Source organism: Mirounga angustirostris, unplaced genomic scaffold (assembly GCF_029215605.1).
Source record: "Mirounga angustirostris isolate CCGP_5_RB_7025 unplaced genomic scaffold, mMirAng1.0.hap1 SCAF_14, whole genome shotgun sequence".
NCBI classification, from domain to species: Eukaryota; Metazoa; Chordata; class Mammalia; order Carnivora; family Phocidae; genus Mirounga; species Mirounga angustirostris.
The window spans coordinates 63,283,577-63,299,394 of record NW_026991722.1 but is presented as its reverse complement, the minus strand read 5'-3'; the positions used below and the strand labels follow the sequence as shown (position 1 = coordinate 63,299,394).

The 15,818-nt window shown below is 58.8% G+C and overlaps 2 protein-coding genes across 6 annotated transcripts in view; both read left to right on the top strand.

Moving 5' to 3' along the window:
- CLTCL1 (clathrin heavy chain like 1) overlaps positions 1 to 8,946 on the top strand; it is a 100,713-nt gene extending 91,767 nt beyond the window's left edge. Inside the window, exons 28-33 of one of the 4 annotated variants that reach the window (XM_064578008.1) lie at positions 505 to 615; positions 900 to 1,070; positions 4,371 to 4,592; positions 7,575 to 7,650; positions 8,154 to 8,193; positions 8,407 to 8,946. In XM_064578008.1, the coding sequence (XP_064434078.1) occupies positions 505 to 615; positions 900 to 1,070; positions 4,371 to 4,592; positions 7,575 to 7,650; positions 8,154 to 8,173 (600 nt within the window). In that variant the 3' untranslated portion in view covers positions 8,174 to 8,193; positions 8,407 to 8,946. The remainder of the gene's footprint in view (positions 1 to 504; positions 616 to 899; positions 1,071 to 4,370; positions 4,593 to 7,574; positions 7,651 to 8,153; positions 8,194 to 8,406) is intronic. The other 3 variants (XM_064578010.1, XM_064578007.1, XM_064578009.1) reach the window with 3 other exon arrangements.
- A 583-nt stretch (positions 8,947 to 9,529) lies between these two features.
- On the top strand, positions 9,530 to 12,927 carry SLC25A1 (solute carrier family 25 member 1). 2 transcript variants are annotated; one of them, XM_064578011.1, is made up of 9 exons: positions 9,530 to 9,740; positions 10,086 to 10,193; positions 10,357 to 10,456; positions 10,540 to 10,678; positions 11,182 to 11,266; positions 11,433 to 11,537; positions 11,743 to 11,858; positions 11,941 to 12,014; positions 12,140 to 12,927. In XM_064578011.1, the coding sequence occupies exons 1-9, from the start codon at positions 9,656 to 9,658 to the stop codon at positions 12,309 to 12,311; spliced, it is 984 nt and encodes a 327-aa protein (XP_064434081.1). In that variant the 5' UTR covers positions 9,530 to 9,655; the 3' UTR covers positions 12,312 to 12,927. The 2 variants fall into 2 exon arrangements, with proteins under 2 accessions (XP_064434081.1, XP_045743068.1); XM_045887112.3 differs by having other exon boundaries at positions 9,534 to 9,740; positions 12,197 to 12,927.
- The last annotated feature ends 2,891 nt before the right edge of the window (positions 12,928 to 15,818 follow it).

Sequence of the window (15,818 nt, the reverse complement as noted above, 5' to 3'; positions counted from 1 at the left end):
TATTTATTTCTTTTTAAAGGTTTTATTTATTTGAGAGAGAGAGAGAGAGAACACAAGTAGGGGGAGCAGCAGAGGGAGAGGGAGAAGCAGGCCTCCCCGCTGAGCAGGGAGCCTAACGTGGGGCTCGATCCCAGGACCCCAGGATCATGACCTGAGCCGAAGGCAGACACTTAATCCACTGAGCCGCCCAGGCACCCCATTCCTTAATAAGTAGTTTTTTAAATTGATCCCCAGCAAATGTAAAGATTAAATGTTTCAAACTGCTTTAGGTTTCAGATACAGCTTTGTCTTTCAGCCAAAATATCCATAGACGAAATTGGCATTTACTCAGTAACCCAGGCAGCCCTTCATGTGTTAGTATGTGTAGGGCATATCAGTTGTGGCTGTCCGGAAGGAGACCTGGAGCTAGGCTGTACACTTTGGCCCATCAGTGTGTCACAGTGCCCCCAGCTCAGTGCCCTGATGACTTGCCTGAGTGCCCTAACCATTTTCCTGACTTGTCAGGCAGGCCAGTTGCCCCTAGTGAAGCCTTACCTGCGGTCAGTCCAGAGCCACAACAACAAGAGTGTGAATGAGGCCCTCAACCACCTACTGACGGAAGAGGAGGATTACCAGGTGGGTGTGGGGGAAGGAGCCTTATCAGAGGGCAGTGACCTCCCTTTGCCCCAGGGACCCCTGCAGCCAGTGTTGGGCACTCAGGGACTGGAGAGCCCCTCCTCGTACCCGCCCCCTTCTCCGAGGGCTGACCTTGCACAGGAGGGGTTGTGGGCCCCACAAGGCACCAGAGGTAGATGAAGAGGGGCCTTTCTGAGGCCATGGTGGCAGCAGCTGCCAATGACTGATTCCTGGTTGTCCGCTCCACTGTGTCCCTCACCCACGGAAAGGCCGGGTCTTCCTAGGGTTTGAGGGCATCCATCGATGCCTACAACAACTTTGACAACATCGCCCTGGCACAGCGGTTAGAGAAGCACCAGCTGATTGAGTTCAGGCGTATTGCGGCTTATCTGTACAAGGGCAACAAGCGGTGGGCCCAGAGCGTGGAGCTCTGCAAGAAGGACCATCTCTACAAGGTGGGTTTCCCGGTGCCCCACGCGCTCCTGTGTGCTTCCTGATGTTTTGGGGGTAGGGGCTGGTGAGATGGCCACAACCCCCTATCAGGAGATACTTATGGTGGGGACAAGGAGGATGAAGTAAAGGGGGACCTGTTTGTAGAACACAGGGTGAAGATCATTATCTGTCGTTAACATTGAACTTCTTCACAGTTACTTGGATCAGAAGACTAGCTCCTATGGAGTTGAATCTTTCCCAGCAGGTGTTTGTGACTCTCACTCTCCCTGAACAGAGTGTGGCAGCATTCACTTGGCACCTACTTTACTTTCTATTGATCAAGATATAGGGAATAAAAACACCAAAGTGAAAATCCCATTCACAATACTTGTTTCTGCCATTGAGCAGTGGCTCAGTACCACCCTCAGGTCTTGATCCAGATCTGGGCATCTGCTGGCCAGGGTGGGCTGCTTGGAGAGATCCCAGGCCCTTGAAGGCATTACCTTCGCTCCACCTGGCCTCAGCATCTCCCCAGTGGGGTAAAGTGCAGTTGCATGAGAGGGCCGTTGTAATGTGCGGTGTGGCTAAGCTGATTTCCAAGGGTTCCTCGTGCCGTGAGCCTCTGGGGAGCCTTTTCTCAGGCCATGAGCTTGACCTAAAAGGTGTTACTCCCAGAACTGTCCTTGGCATTCCTGAGTTTCTTTCTCAGAAGAGGACAGGCGTCTCTCTCTCACGGCACATGAGCCGAGGCCAGAGAAGCCTGGACATCAGGGACACGTCAAGCTTCATCCCGATTGTTACCTCCAGTTTGGGACTGTTATGTGACATGTCCTCCCTTTTAGTGACAGTGCTCGTGGTCCTTCCTGGGGTGCTAACAGAGGGAACTCTGAGACAGTTTGTCAGGGTCCTCAGGCACTGGCACTGGGAGGTGGCAGTGGGGCTCCAACACACCAGAGGGAAACTGCCCCTGGCTAGGGGTTCCCAGTTGTCCCATCCTGCCAGTGTACACACCAGGGCCTTGAGTGCACGGCCCCTTATCGCTCGGGCAATGAGTGAGTGAGCGAGCAGTGCTGTGAGAACTGCCAAAAGGCCACCTGTCCCCTTCTAACCAGCAATCCCACTCAGAGCAACGTGTGCAAGAAAGAATCCACAAGGACAAAGCCACACACAGAAAGCCATGGGCATACTTTCCAGTGCCCTGGTTTTCAGTGAGGGCGACTCTGACCCCCAGGGAATGTTTGGTTGTCACAGCTGGTGGTGCGGTGCTTCATCTAGTAGGTGGAGGCCAGGGTGGTGCTAAAGAGCCCACGATGCACAGCACCCCCCCAACACACACACATGTGTCAGCCATGCCTTGGTAGCAGAGCCCACCCTGCATGGAAGTCCTGGGAGAGTGGGCGGTCGTAGTGTGCCGCCTGGAGGGGTTGGTGAGTAGCCACTGCTGGCTTCTGGGACAGTCATAAAGCAATAAGAAACATGCTTTCCAGATTGCAGAGGTTGGGTGTAAAAGCACAGTGGGCTCTTGGCTGTCAGGGGAAACCACTTTAAGGTGTGTTCACTCTACCTGAGGAGCCAGTGGTGTAGAGGGCGTGGTAACTGCATGTGGGAAGCTGGGATTGTTGAGGAACAGCGGGACAAGTGGGGCATGAGGGAATGTGTTAGGACATGGGAAGGTCAGGGCTAGGGGCCCATACATAGGTGTGTGAACAGGCAGTAGGTTCGTGGACCCCTCATGCCCACAAGTGAAGAACAGGAGCCTGCAGAGATACAGTCGCAGGCTGGGGACAGTGAAGGACAGGGCGAGGGCCTGGAGCAGGGCCCTGGAAAGTGCTGGCAGTGATTTGGGAGGGAGGTTGAGGAATGGGGACGAGGTAGATGCCCCAGTAGTGACGTGGGTCAGGTGTGGTGACAAAAAGTGGGAAGGTGTGGGAGAATCTCAGATTCAAGCTTGGTTCCAGGATGCAGGGGGCGGGCGCAGACTGAGAGAGCATCTGTGGGCCTCATTGCATCTGAATCCTCTAGGAAACTGCCATTGGACAGTTGGAGCACAATGGTTCTGGAAACGCCCACTTTCTGATGATGGCCGTTGAGTCTGTAAGAGTTCATGAGACAGTCCCCGGGCCTGTGGAGGAAGAGAAGTGCCCACTCTTAGGTGCACATTGAAGATGAACCAACCAAGGGTGGGCCGCCCTGCTGGACTGGAGGACATGCGGGAAGAGTGCCGAGCAGTGACGGCATTGGTGTCAGAGGTCCAGGGAGACCTGAAGGTGTCCTGGAGCTTTCACTTGAGCCTCCACTGACTTCGCCCTCTCCCCTCCCCCTGCCATTAAAAGGACAGGTGCCTTTGTAGGAACAGCGTGGGGATGAGGCAGGACTCAGCAGAAGCAACAGGCAGGTGGGAGAGGATCCTTTCAGGAGCAGGGACAAGAGCGGCCTCCACAGAGCTGGCTTATAGGACGTTGGGTCCCACGTGGGAGTCTCATGTTGGAGGACTGAGCAGGAGAGGAGCCAGGACCACAACAGCAGGCAGCAATTAGGGGGCAACCAGAATGCCTTTGAGATTGGTTGTGCCTCTCGGCCGAGAGGCCTCATCTTCGGGCTTCAGTCTCGTGTCTGGAAGCCCAGGTTGTCCAGGGCTGCGGAGGGCTGCTGGAGGGTCTGGGAGAGCTGGCTGACCACGCACTGGCAGTTTAGGCCGTTTGCTTCTCACCGTTGTGGCTAGGAAATCGAAATCACTAATTTACTGATGACTACTCACTGGGTGGGTATGATTCTTTATGTTTTAGACAAATCTGCAAATATGAAAGTAGCGATCAGGGATTTTGGAGGGGACTTTTTTGTCAGGAAGAACGGGCAGATTGCTGTTTCTTGAGCACTGGCTGGGTCCCTTGTAGCTGCTGCATGTTGAGTTGGAAGGATAGCGCTGGCTGTTGAGCCAAGCACAGTGACTCTGACCTTTACATCAGGCCCTGCTAGCTCTGTTACCGTCCCCCAGGCAGTCCCATGCACTCCCTCTCCATGCCAGTCCGGCTGCAAGACCAGAGCCCGTCTCCCAGGGTGCCTGCACCTGTGTGTGTCACCTCCCTCTTGGCATTTCAGCAGGTCTGTGAGAGCCTGCTGCCAGGAGCGCACTGTGCCCTCCACAGCCCTCCTGGAGGTGGTACTCCGTCCTACCGGAGGGCAGCTGAGCCACAGAGACCCCTCTGCAGGCGAGGATGGCCTTCACGGAGCCTGGCACTGTTGCGTGTCCTACCGACCCAGAAAGTGCCTCCTGGCAGCGCCAGGTAGGGCAGACCTGAGCTGTGCGTCTGCCTTGGTTGCAGGACGCCATGCAGCATGCTGCAGAGTCCAGGGACGCTGAGCTGGCTGAGAAGTTGCTGCAGTGGTTCCTGGAGGAAGGCAAGCAGGAGTGCTTCGCGGCCTCTCTCTTCACCTGCTACGACCTGCTTCCCCCGGATGTAGTGCTGGAGCTGGCCTGGAGACACAACCTCGTGGACCTGGCCATGCCCTACTTCATCCAGGTGATGAGGGAGTACCTTAGCAAAGTAAGTACGGGCTCTGCCCTGGCTCCCTTGCTGCCATGTAGCACGGCTGTGGCTCTAGCCCATGCGTGCAGAGGCCCCGTGATGGCCAGTGGCCTGTGGGGGGCCAGCCCAGGTTGGCCAGCCAGCCCCACCCACCCTGAAGAGTGGCCTCATGCCTTCCCAGTGGTTTGCTGCCCGACATTAACCTATTCTAGAAAATCACCTTGGGGAGCTCTGCGCAGAACTGAGCCCGTCCCCTTGCATTTGCTCTCCCCACGCTGCTAGGGGGCACAACAGCTGTGCTCGCCCACAGCCGAGGGCTCTTGTGCTCTGAGAACAGCGAGGCAGCAGGTAGCAGAGCTCCAGCGCACGGCCCGTGGGCTCCGTCCCTGTGCAGTCAGTTCACCTCTCAGGGCGCCTCTGGTGGAGTTCGGGTTGCATTTGTTGGCAGACCTGTCATGGTAACCCCCATTTTGCTGAGCACTTAGTAGGAATGGTAACACCTGGACAGGTAGGTAGTCATCCACTCTACAGCTGTAGTCACAGGTTTGGGTCCAAAGCTGACAGGTGAAGACATGGGCTCAGACCCACATCTCCCTGGCCTCAGGGCCATACTCATATCTCAGTAACTGTTGCTTCTACCACTCCAGACATCACTTGGTGGCCCTAGCATCCTACTCTTCCCTTGCAGGTTGATGAGCTGTTTAACGAGGTGGGAGTGTCTGAATTTAACTCTCCGTGTGTGTTGAAGCCCTAGGAGTTCTGGTCAGGGGCCTAATTGAGGCACCATCCAGAGACCCTTGTCACCTAGTCTGGTTTGTTTCTAAGGCTGCAGAAAAGCTGCCACTCAGCAGCACCTACTGGCCCATCCAGCCATACACCTAATGTTCTTCCAGGCACATGGAGGGCCCACAATGCTAAGAAGCCCCTAGGCTGAGGGTCTCCTTCAGTGGTGTGAGGGGAGGGGCCTGCAGGGGTTAGTGTGGTTAGAGAAGAAATAAGAAGTGCACAGGTGGGGGGTGTCTGGCACTGCCAGCTTTGGCCTGTGAGGGCTTGCTCTTTCTGCCACCTGCAGTGCCTCCTGGGAGCTGCCCAGCCCCTGTCAAGGACTGTTCCATGGGTCATTCAAGACCATCTCCCTGCTACAGGAGGAGGGACTGCCAGAGTGTGTCCTAGTCCCATTCACACAGCACATCTGAGTGGGAGGTGTCCCGAGGTTCTTCAGGGGACAGGAGAGGGGCAGTCCTGGCCATGTGGCCTGATCTGCAGGCTACTAGGGTACATAGACTGGTTGGATTTACAAGAGTCCCTGGTTCCTCAACCACAGTGGATAGCAGCTCCCTAAAGGAAGTGTCTGTGCTGTGTGGAGCTTGTCTTCAGAACCTGTCCTATGGTTTCTGCTTTTCCCATCCCTAAATTGTCTTAGCCATAGTCTGTCTCCTGTGCCCCTGCATAAAGAAGGGTACATATGGCTTGAATATCTTCCTAGAATTGAGGCCCATGGGTTAACATAAGAGGAACTCATATCACTCAGACCTTCATTGCTGCAGGTGTTGGGACCTCCAGGGGGCCTCGAGGACTAGGGGGGGAAACACACTCCCTCTCTGTGATGAATGATGGAGGTCATCCTGGCAGCCATGTCAGTATTGCAGCTGCATAGCTACTTCAGGGTGGAATAGTGTGCTTGGGCTACAGCTGCCGTCCTGCTGGAAGGACCTGCTCCCTAACCCAGGGTCCCCAGACACCTCCCCTAGTCCTAGGACGAAGTCAGGGGCTACCACGGCTCCCAGCATCACTGCTGCTCCACATGCCTGCACCAGCACCAGACCCGATGTTTGTCATGTTGGGGGTAGGGTGGGCTCAATAGAGGTTTCTTAGGCAGTGGTGGGATGTGGGCTGGTCCTTAGCTGGCCTGGGGCCCAACAGACTAGACTGCTGTGAGGTCGAGAGGCCCAGACAAGAAGGCTACAGCCCCTTCCTGCCTGGAGAACCGAGCCCAGGGCCTCTTGATTCATTTGGGAAGCTTGAGGACCGTCCCTCTGAGAAAAACCCGCATCCCTGAGCCCCCTGGCTCTCTCAGTGGAGGATGCAGGCCTAGTTTAGACCTCAGCTTGGGTGGGAGCCAGCTGAAGGAAGAGAGTACGGATTGCGAGGCCACTGCACTGTCTTGCTCCTTTCTCACCTCAGCTCTTGTCCCAAGGAGGAAAGGGGAGAGGAGTGCAGAGGGCCAGTAACAGGGCTGCTTCTGCTAGGGTTCTGGTGCCTGACCTGATCTCTCCGTGGCCCGAGTGCACACAGGGCACATAATTTTTTCTTCTTTCTGACTCAAGTCCTTGTTTTGGTGGGGCCAGGGCAGGGGGCGGGGGGTGTCCCAGACACACAGTTGCTATCGCCACCACTAGGACAGTGCTGTCTGCCCCTCAGGCCCCTGACACCACCTTGCTCTGTTCCCTCCCCATCCGAGTGTCTGCCCCAGCCTGTGGGTACTGCATGGGGTAGCCCTTGGTGAAGCCTTGAGGAAGAGCAAGGAGGCAGCCTGTCCTCAGATGGCTGTCGCTGCCCCCACCTCTGAGGTGGCGCATCCGCTCTGCCAGGTGGGATGTCCCAGATGTCAGGTGACTGGTCTCCTCAGGAAGGGTGGGCAGCGTGGACTGGCTAGATGTAGGAAGTGCTCCGCCGTCTTGGCGGTGCGCCTGTATCCAGAGGAGGGCCAGCCCCGTGAGCTGGGCTGCACATGCAGCCTGCAGTCACCGGCCGTGCTCTGCTGCCCCGGGCCGCCAGGGGCCCGCATGAAAAGTACCGGGCTGGAACAGTGGGAGGGTCACCAGGGCCCCCTTGGGCACTCCATGTGTACCCAGTTATAGAGGCTTCACCTTCCTGTGGAGCAGGGCAGTAGTCACTGGTACAGCGTCTGCCCTCCAACCAGCCCCCGCCCTGACTTTCCTGGAGGCTGTGTGCTGCCTCCTGTCCGGCAGGCACTCCAGCGCTCTCACCTCTTGGCAGGTAGACAGACTGGACGCTTCGGAGAGCCTGCGCAAGCGAGAGGAGCATGTGGTGGAGCCCGCCCCTCTCCTATTTGGTAGGTGGCATCCCCTTACCCCTAGGGAGGGGTGAGTAAGGAAGGTCATTCACGTTGCCCTTCCCTGGCTGGGCTTCAGATCAGAGAGGGAACGGACAGGTGGGGCACAACGGCTGCTGGGTGTGGAGAAGGTCAGTGGACCCAGGAATGTTGGAGAGACCCGGCCATTGTCCTCCCTTTTCTCAGGGTACCTGCCTTCTGTGAGGGTGCCCCTGCCTGCTCCTTGTGCCTAGCAGCTGCCCCAGTCTGAGCTGCTGCCGTGTGCTGCTCTGCCTGCTGCTGGCTGTGACTGCAGAGCCTGCCTGGATGGCCTGGCCATCGAGCAGACCGATTAGTTGGTGTCCGCTGCACCAGAAGGCTGTTGGGTTCTGGAGTGTGTTGCGGGACTAACAAAGGCCTGAGGGTGTGGTGTGAGCACGCAGCACGTCTCCCACCAGCTGTGTCCTCCTCAGGGTCATTGTGCCCCCCTGCCACCACCATTAATGTCAATCTGGTTTTTTTAGATTTTGATGGGCATGATTGAGACCCAGCCAGTTGAGCTAAGTAAGTGTCCCATTTCGGGACTAGCTTACCCCCTAGCCTGGCCAGCCTCTGTAGCTGGCCCCACAACAGCAACTCCCACTGCCCTTGCCCCCAGGCACCTGTTCTCCAGTGCCTGAGCCTTGGGTGGTCAGGGCTGGTCTGCCACCCTGCTCCTTGGGCCCCTGGCCACTCGGCAGCAGGAGCTCTGCTCACCCTCTGCTTCTCCCTCTGCAGGCCAGCAGCTGATGCTGACAGCGGGCCCTGCTGCAGGCCCTGCCCCTGCCGGCTTCCCCTATGGATATGCTGCTGCACCTGCCTTCGCCCAGCCTCCCGTGTACGGCTTCAGCGTGTAGCGGGCGCTCAGTGGCAACACACCTCTATGGGGTTAACCTCAAGGAGTGTGTCATCCCACAAGCACAGAGGACCCTGATGGGAGGCGGGGACACCTGGACATTGTTTATTTTTGCTGAGGCCCAGTGGTGGCAGCCTCTAAGCCATCTCCAAGCCTGGGGAGGCCAGGGTAGCCACTGACTGCCCAAGAAGACCAGCTCTGGTGGACTCTTGCCTCCAGGCCCTCTGGCTGGAGCCAGGCATTCCTGGGGATTTCTCGGCAGGGATTCCCTGCCCTTGGTGGGAGGGGCACCCAGTTTTCGCTCAGCACTGACGGAGCTGCCACCTCCAGGCCACTTTGCCAGACACAACTGAACGGACCTTCTAACCTGGCCCTGAGCCTCCTACCGATCATGAATATTAAAGTCGGTTTATCAAGGCAAAGCTTCCCTGCTTGGTGCTGGTGTGGGTAGCAGGGGACAAAAGATTTGCTGGGGCCTCTTTGGAATGGGAACCCGCGTCTGCCCAGGGAACAAGCTGCTCAGGGGGAGATAGCCAGGGTGTACTGGGGATCTTTTTCCTGAGTTCTCTGCACGGAGCTCTAAATACCGTAGCGGGGGGTATGGTAGCCGCACAGCCTGTTGGGTGTCGGAATGCCAAACCCTCAAACGTCAGGGTTGGGACTAGCCCCATGTGCCCCGGGGGTGGGGGGTGGGGTCTGCCTGTCTCTCCACCCCCGATCTCCGGGGATCCCGGTCGCTCAGGCAGATGCCACGATCCTGAGACCTGCTCCTTCCCGTACTGGATTCTGCCTGATGCCGGGGCGGGTTTTAGAAACTGCACCTTGACCCACAGATCCAGGCCCGAGCACAGCACCGCCTCCCAAGGACCCTGAGCTCGGTCATTGGCTGGGCTATCGATCCCGCCCCGGCGCCTGCCTCGCTCGCCCCGCCCCGGCCTCAGTTTCCCGGCCGGCGCGGGGCGGGCCGGGGGCGGGGCCCGGCTCGGACCACGCGGGGCGGAGCCCGGGAGCTGACGCGACCGCTCCGCCCCCTGGGCCTTAACCGGCCGCCGCCGCCGCCGCGGACCGAGCGCGGAGAGCAGGGGGCTTGGACCCGAGGCCGACGCCGGGCGCCCCGCCTCCCCGCCTGCCATGGCCAAGCCCCGCGCTCTGGCGGCCGCCGCACCCGCGTCCGGAAAGGCCAAGCTGACGCACCCGGGGAAGGCGATCCTGGCAGGTGGGCCCCTCCGGGGCACGGACCCCAGATTTGCCCCCTCCGTTGGCCCCACGGTGCTTCCGGGTGGGCCAGGGACGCCGAGGCCCCGCCCCACTTCCGGGTCGGGTGAGGGGTGGGGCTCGGCCCGGGTCCCCAGCCAGCGCTTGGGGGATCGCCCAGCTCGTCGCCCCTCCGCGCCTAGCCAGGACAACGTGGGTGGGGCAGGGGACGCTGCCGGGCCTCCCCTACACCACAGGCGCGGGACAAAGTCCGGGGCGGGGGAGGGGCCGGGGCTCCAGCAGCGGCGGGCCGGACGGCTCGGCCGCGGGGCTGTGGTCTCAGGGTCCGGGTCCCTGGTCTCCTCAGGCGGCCTGGCGGGCGGCATTGAAATCTGCATCACCTTCCCCACCGAATACGTGAAGACACAGTTGCAGCTGGACGAGCGCTCGCACCCTCCGCGGTACCGGGGTATTGGTGAGTAGGGGGCTGCCGGGGGGACGGGGGGCGAAGGGGTAGGGGCGGTGCGCCACCGAGAGGGCCGGGCCCTGCGCTCGGGGAGCAGCCTTGGCGGGCTGCGGGGAACTGCGGGGGGCGGGTCTCTAGGGCGGCTGGGGTCGCTGAACGCCCCCTCCTCCAGGGGACTGTGTGCGGCAGACGGTCCGCAGCCATGGCGTCCTGGGCCTATACCGAGGCCTCAGCTCCCTGCTCTACGGCTCCATCCCCAAAGCGGCCGTCAGGTGAGGCGGGCTGGGGTGGTCGAGGGAGGGCATCCGGGCCGGGCGGCTGTAACCCCTCTCACCCCACTGCCTCCTGTTCTCAGGTTCGGGATGTTTGAGTTCCTCAGCAACCACATGCGAGATCCCCAGGGACGCCTGGACAGCACCCGGGGACTGCTGTGCGGCCTGGGTGCTGGTGTGGCGGAAGCCGTAGTGGTCGTGTGCCCCATGGAGACCATCAAGGTGGGGAGGGTCCCAGTAGGGAGAAGGTGTGCGGAGGGGCGCTAGGGTGGCTGGGGTCATCCTAGGAGACCAGCAAGGTAGAGAAGGTCCTGCAGGAGCAGGGCAAGGTGCGCAGGGGAAACTGCCTGGGGAGCTGGGTGCAGGAGGTGTGCAGGAAGGGCCTCCTCTGGAGACTGGACTCTGTCCCAAAGGCAGTGGGACAACTGACATTGGGGTTTTTTAAAAAAACACTTTTATAAACAGAAAACGTAGGATAACATGTTTCCTGCCTAAGCTGTAGGAAATACCAGCAAACGTAACTGCAGAGTCTTTAGTAAGGCCAGCCCTCTTGTTTGCTGGGGTCTTTGTGTCCTGCGGTGACCTGGGAGGCCCTGTTTCCAGGTGAAGAGCTGCACCTCCAACCCTGATCAGATCTTTGTGGGCCCTGGGCCTGCAAGCCAAAGGGCCAAGTATGCCCTTCCAGGGGCATCCTGGGAGCTAGGGCCTTTGCTTTCCTCTCACAGGTGAAGTTCATCCACGACCAGACCTCCCCCAACCCCAAGTACAGAGGATTCTTCCACGGGGTCAGGGAGATTGTGCGAGAACAAGGTGAGCCATAATGGCTTCCTCCTCAGGTAGGGCCAGGGACCTTGGCCAGGCTGGCCTGAACTTCCCCTTCCTGCTTTGGTGCTCTGGTGTGCCACTCTCCCCACTCCCCAGTCCCAGCTGGGGCCTGGGAGGCACCAGTATGACTCCCATGCCTGTCTGCCCCTAGGGCTGAAGGGAACCTACCAGGGCCTCACAGCCACCGTGCTGAAGCAGGGATCTAACCAGGCCATCCGCTTCTTCGTCATGACCTCCCTGCGAAACTGGTACAGGGGTATGTATCTGTTGGGTCTGCACCCCCCAGACCCCACTTCCAACCACTCTGGGTTAGGCTCCTCCTCTTCAGTCTTCCCTGCCAGGACCTGGCCTCCTGGGGTCCTCACATTGATAGGCTCTTTTCCATGCTCCTCCCGAGCCCTGAAGAGCCCTCCCCTTTGCCTTCCCATCACTTTCTGATTGCATCTCCCACCCACATCCAGGGGACAACCCCAACAAGCCCATGAACCCACTGATCACCGGAGTGTTTGGAGCTGTCGCTGGCGCAGCCAGTGTCTTCGGGAACACTCCTCTGGACGTCATCAAGACCCGGATGCAGGTGGGGGTGGGGCCAGGAAGGGGGTAGGGAGTTTGTGACAGGGGCTAGCCGCTGAACCCTGTGGCACACTGCTGTCCTGCAGGGCTTGGAGGCGCACAAATACCGGAATACATGGGACTGTGGCTTGCAGATCCTGAGGAATGAGGGGCTCAAGGCGTGAGTAGGGGAGGGGCAGGGCTGTGGTCCCCACCTGCTGCCAGCCCGACTATCCCTCAGGGAGTCCTTACCTTTAGGTTCTTGCCCTTGTCCCTCTGATGTCTGGACCCACCCTCACTGTACAGGGACACTGTTCTTCATCTGCCTTCTCACCTCCTACCTCTCCCTGCTCACAACCCCAGATTCTACAAGGGCACCATCCCCCGCCTGGGCCGGGTCTGCCTGGACGTGGCCATCGTGTTTGTCATCTACGATGAAGTGGTGAAGCTACTCAACAAAGTGTGGAAGACAGACTGAGTCCCCAAGGGGGTCTGCATGGGGGTTGGCCGAGGTGCCTCCAGACCAGTCCCCACTGCCCTCTTCTCACGATTCTAGTGCAGTCGTGCCAAAAGGCCCCTTTTCCCTGTTCCTTGCACTCCATGGCCTGGGTCTGTCCCCTGCAGCCATTGAGTCCACATGTCCCTTAGTGCCGGGTGTCCCGTGGTGTGTTAGGACACCACCATTGTGTCCATGTGTCTGGCCAAGGCTGGGTGTCCCTCTGGCCTGTGAATCTGTGCCCACTTGTCCATGTGCTTACTCATGAGCCGTGTACCTGTGTTTCATGTTCCGTGTCATGTGACCTTGTGCCCCACTTCCCGGGGTGCCCATGTGGCTTGGGTCCACGGCCCTGTAGCCATGGCCCGGTCCCAGCCCGGTGCCTTCCACCCTGGGCAGCAGGGGCACCTGCCCCGGCCTACCACAGCTGCCTCTGGGCCTCAGCCTGGCCTCACCGCATTCCAGGGGCTACATGCCCCCTGCTTCTCCCGCCACTGGCCTTAACTGGCCCTTGGGCCCTCCCTCCGCCCGGGACAGGGTGGCACCTGCCACTCTCACGACCACCCTCCCATGGCAGAATAAACCGGATCCTGTCGCAGCCTCCTGTCCCTGTGTGGGCCCATCTGTGGGTGGATAATGATTGTCCATGCCTCTGTAAAGAGCAGGTCCACCCCCTCACCAGAGAACACTGGCAGGGGAACAGGGAAGCAGGGCGGCAGGCAGGCTAGTGGGTGAGCCAGCTGTGGCCACAGCATCAGACCCCAAGAGGCCTGGCACCATCATGCCGAGGAACATTTGGACTCTGTCCAGGCCATGCTTGTGGCCTGTGAGCAAGGTTCTGCAGGGTCAGCTAGTGGACATGCCCTCAGGATCACCTGGCAGGCAGCACTGAGTGGGCAGAGTGGAGAACTGCCCCACCCCAGGGGTTGGGCCTGGGAGACAGTGCTTCAGGGCCCTCAACTGCCCCTCAGCCTGTGGCCTAGCTCACCTTCTACTACTCCCTCACAGTTTCTCTGTGGTCTGCTTGTGGGGAAGTGCTTTGGGGCATCTAATTTCTGAGGCTCTGAGCAGGGGACCTTTGCTCACTCCTTTACCCTGGTCAAGAGACAGCTGCCCTGGGGCAGGATGGCGTAGAACTGCCTGACCAGGGCCCCAGGGCCCCTCCTTCCCCCCAGATCCGGAGCTGGGAACCACAACCCAGGGCCAAAGTGGAAGAGCCCCGAGAGCAGGATGGGATAAACCGGGGCCCCTGGCTGTGCAGGGGCAGAAGGCACTTTGCTGTCTAAGTGATCCATGGGTAAGAGTCATTCAAGGCTTTGGTTCAGATTGGGAAATAACTTGCCAACAGAAGCCTCCCACCAAGCAGGTCTGGTCCTGGTCCTAGAGCTGCTCCTTTTAGGGGAGAGTGCCCTACCCCCCCCTGCAATCTCCCACAACATCCAGATCCCTGGTCTAGGGATCTGGGACAGATCCGAGGGACAATTGTGGGCTTAGGGGTACAAGGAAAATGGTTTTATAGGACTGGGCAGTGCATACTCAGTGCTCTTGGGAGGTAACCAGTCCTAGCCACAACTGAGGAGAAAGGGCCCTAGAGCAAAGTTTGCCTGCCCACAGGGGCCAGGGGCTGTCTCCCACACACACATACTGGGGCATGCAGAGCCAGACACAGGCCACTGGCTCCTTTCTGGGCCTCAGGAGCTTTGCCGTGGTGATAGGCAGTGCTGGCCCATGGCATAGGCCACTGAGGCTAGGGGAGCACACAGCAGACAGCATCTCTGGGCTGTGGTGGGGAACAGAAAGAGCCCTGGCTTCTCATTTGTTCACTGTGTGACCTTGGGCAAGTCACCTAACTTCAATTTCCTAATCTGTGAAATGGGGTGACAGAAAAACCCAGTCCATCCGTATAAAGTGCTTAGAACAATGCCTAACACAGTAAGCCCTTGCATGTGTAGCTTTTTTTTTTGGGTTGTGGAAGGTTATTTACAGTCGGCCAGAGTTCCAGGTAGTTCCTAGAGCAGGCAAAGCCCAGCAGCTGAGCCCTGAGGGGACTCAATGCTCCCAGTACTACCTCCAGGAATGGTAACCATTCACTGACTACACACTAGCATCCCAGAATCCTGTCCCCTTCACCCTTCACTGGGAGGATGGGGCTGAGACTGCACTGGTCTGAGAGTAGGGCATGGGGACCCCCACCCAGGAGCAACCTAGCCCCCATTCCTCTCTCTTCAGGAGGATCAGGAGCCCTACCATAGTCCAGGTCCCCTCTCCTGTGTCTCCCAGCACGACGTGGTAGCCCAGCCAGAAAAGACAGCTGGGTTGAGTTTCCTGGGGCTGTGGTTACAGAAGAGCCACACACTCTGGTGGAGGCAATTCTACCCCCTTCACACATTACCTGAATTAGTAGGCGGCCTCAGTTCTTGGAGCTGAGACCTGAGGGAAGGGGAGCAGGAGGGGCAAGGTATCCTGTATGCAGGAAAGAGCTTGTGATGTCCAAGCTGAGGGAAGTGAGCAGGCAGGGACCTGGAGGGAGGGAGCCCAGCTGCATTTAACTAAGACCCCAAAGGCTGCAGAGAGGAGGACAATGGCAGGGGACCCTTGTCCTTGTGGCAGTGGGGGCATAGGGGCAGAGATGTGTGCAGATCTTCAAGGAAATGGGAGGTAGAACAGACACAACTTCCAGCCTGGTCCCCTACCTGGACACAGACCAGTGGTGGGGTAGCAGGTGGGGTGGGGGGAACCCCAGGAGGTGGCTGGGTCTGCTTATCAGAGGAGAGATGTGAGCTGAGGAGGGTGGAGACTCCAGGTCACCATGTCCCACCCACAGCCAGAACCTCTGTGCTGAACTGGAAGCCATAGCCAGCCTCCGCTCAGCCTCAGGCAGCCTTCACCATCTAGCATGGCCTTGACCTGGAATCCTAACGTAATGTAGCCAGGAGGGACAATGGCCTCAGAGACAGGGCAAGGGAGCAGAAGGTGAGGTGGTGGCTACTCCTGGGGCAGGGCTTGGCCAACCTCCGGCCCTGTCATCGCTGCTGTGGGGCTGAAGAATGGTGTCCTACCCCCTTAGGCAGAGGCCTCAGGCAGCTGTCCTCCAGCTCCCCTCCTTCCTTGAACCCACCCCCTGCCCCTGCACAGGCATCCCCTGGATTTTTCCATGTCCTTGTGTAGGTGATGAATGGCAGTTAGAGCTTAGTACACACACAAAAAAACAGTCACTCCTGACAAATGGGTCTGTGTCCTTTTAGCCAACAAAGACAATTCTGTTTTTCGGGTTGTGCCCTTAGCCTTTATAGCAAACACAATCTCAGTTGAGGATGTCAGAGTTATTTCCTTTCTTTTTACTTCCTGCAAGTTCTCAGATTCCCTGGGCAAGGGTCTTTGGTAAGGGGCACAGAATCGGGGTCTAGGGGAGCTCCTGCCACATCAGGATCTGGGAACAGGGACTCGACACCCTAGGGACAAGGACTTAGATGCACGCACAGTAAAGAA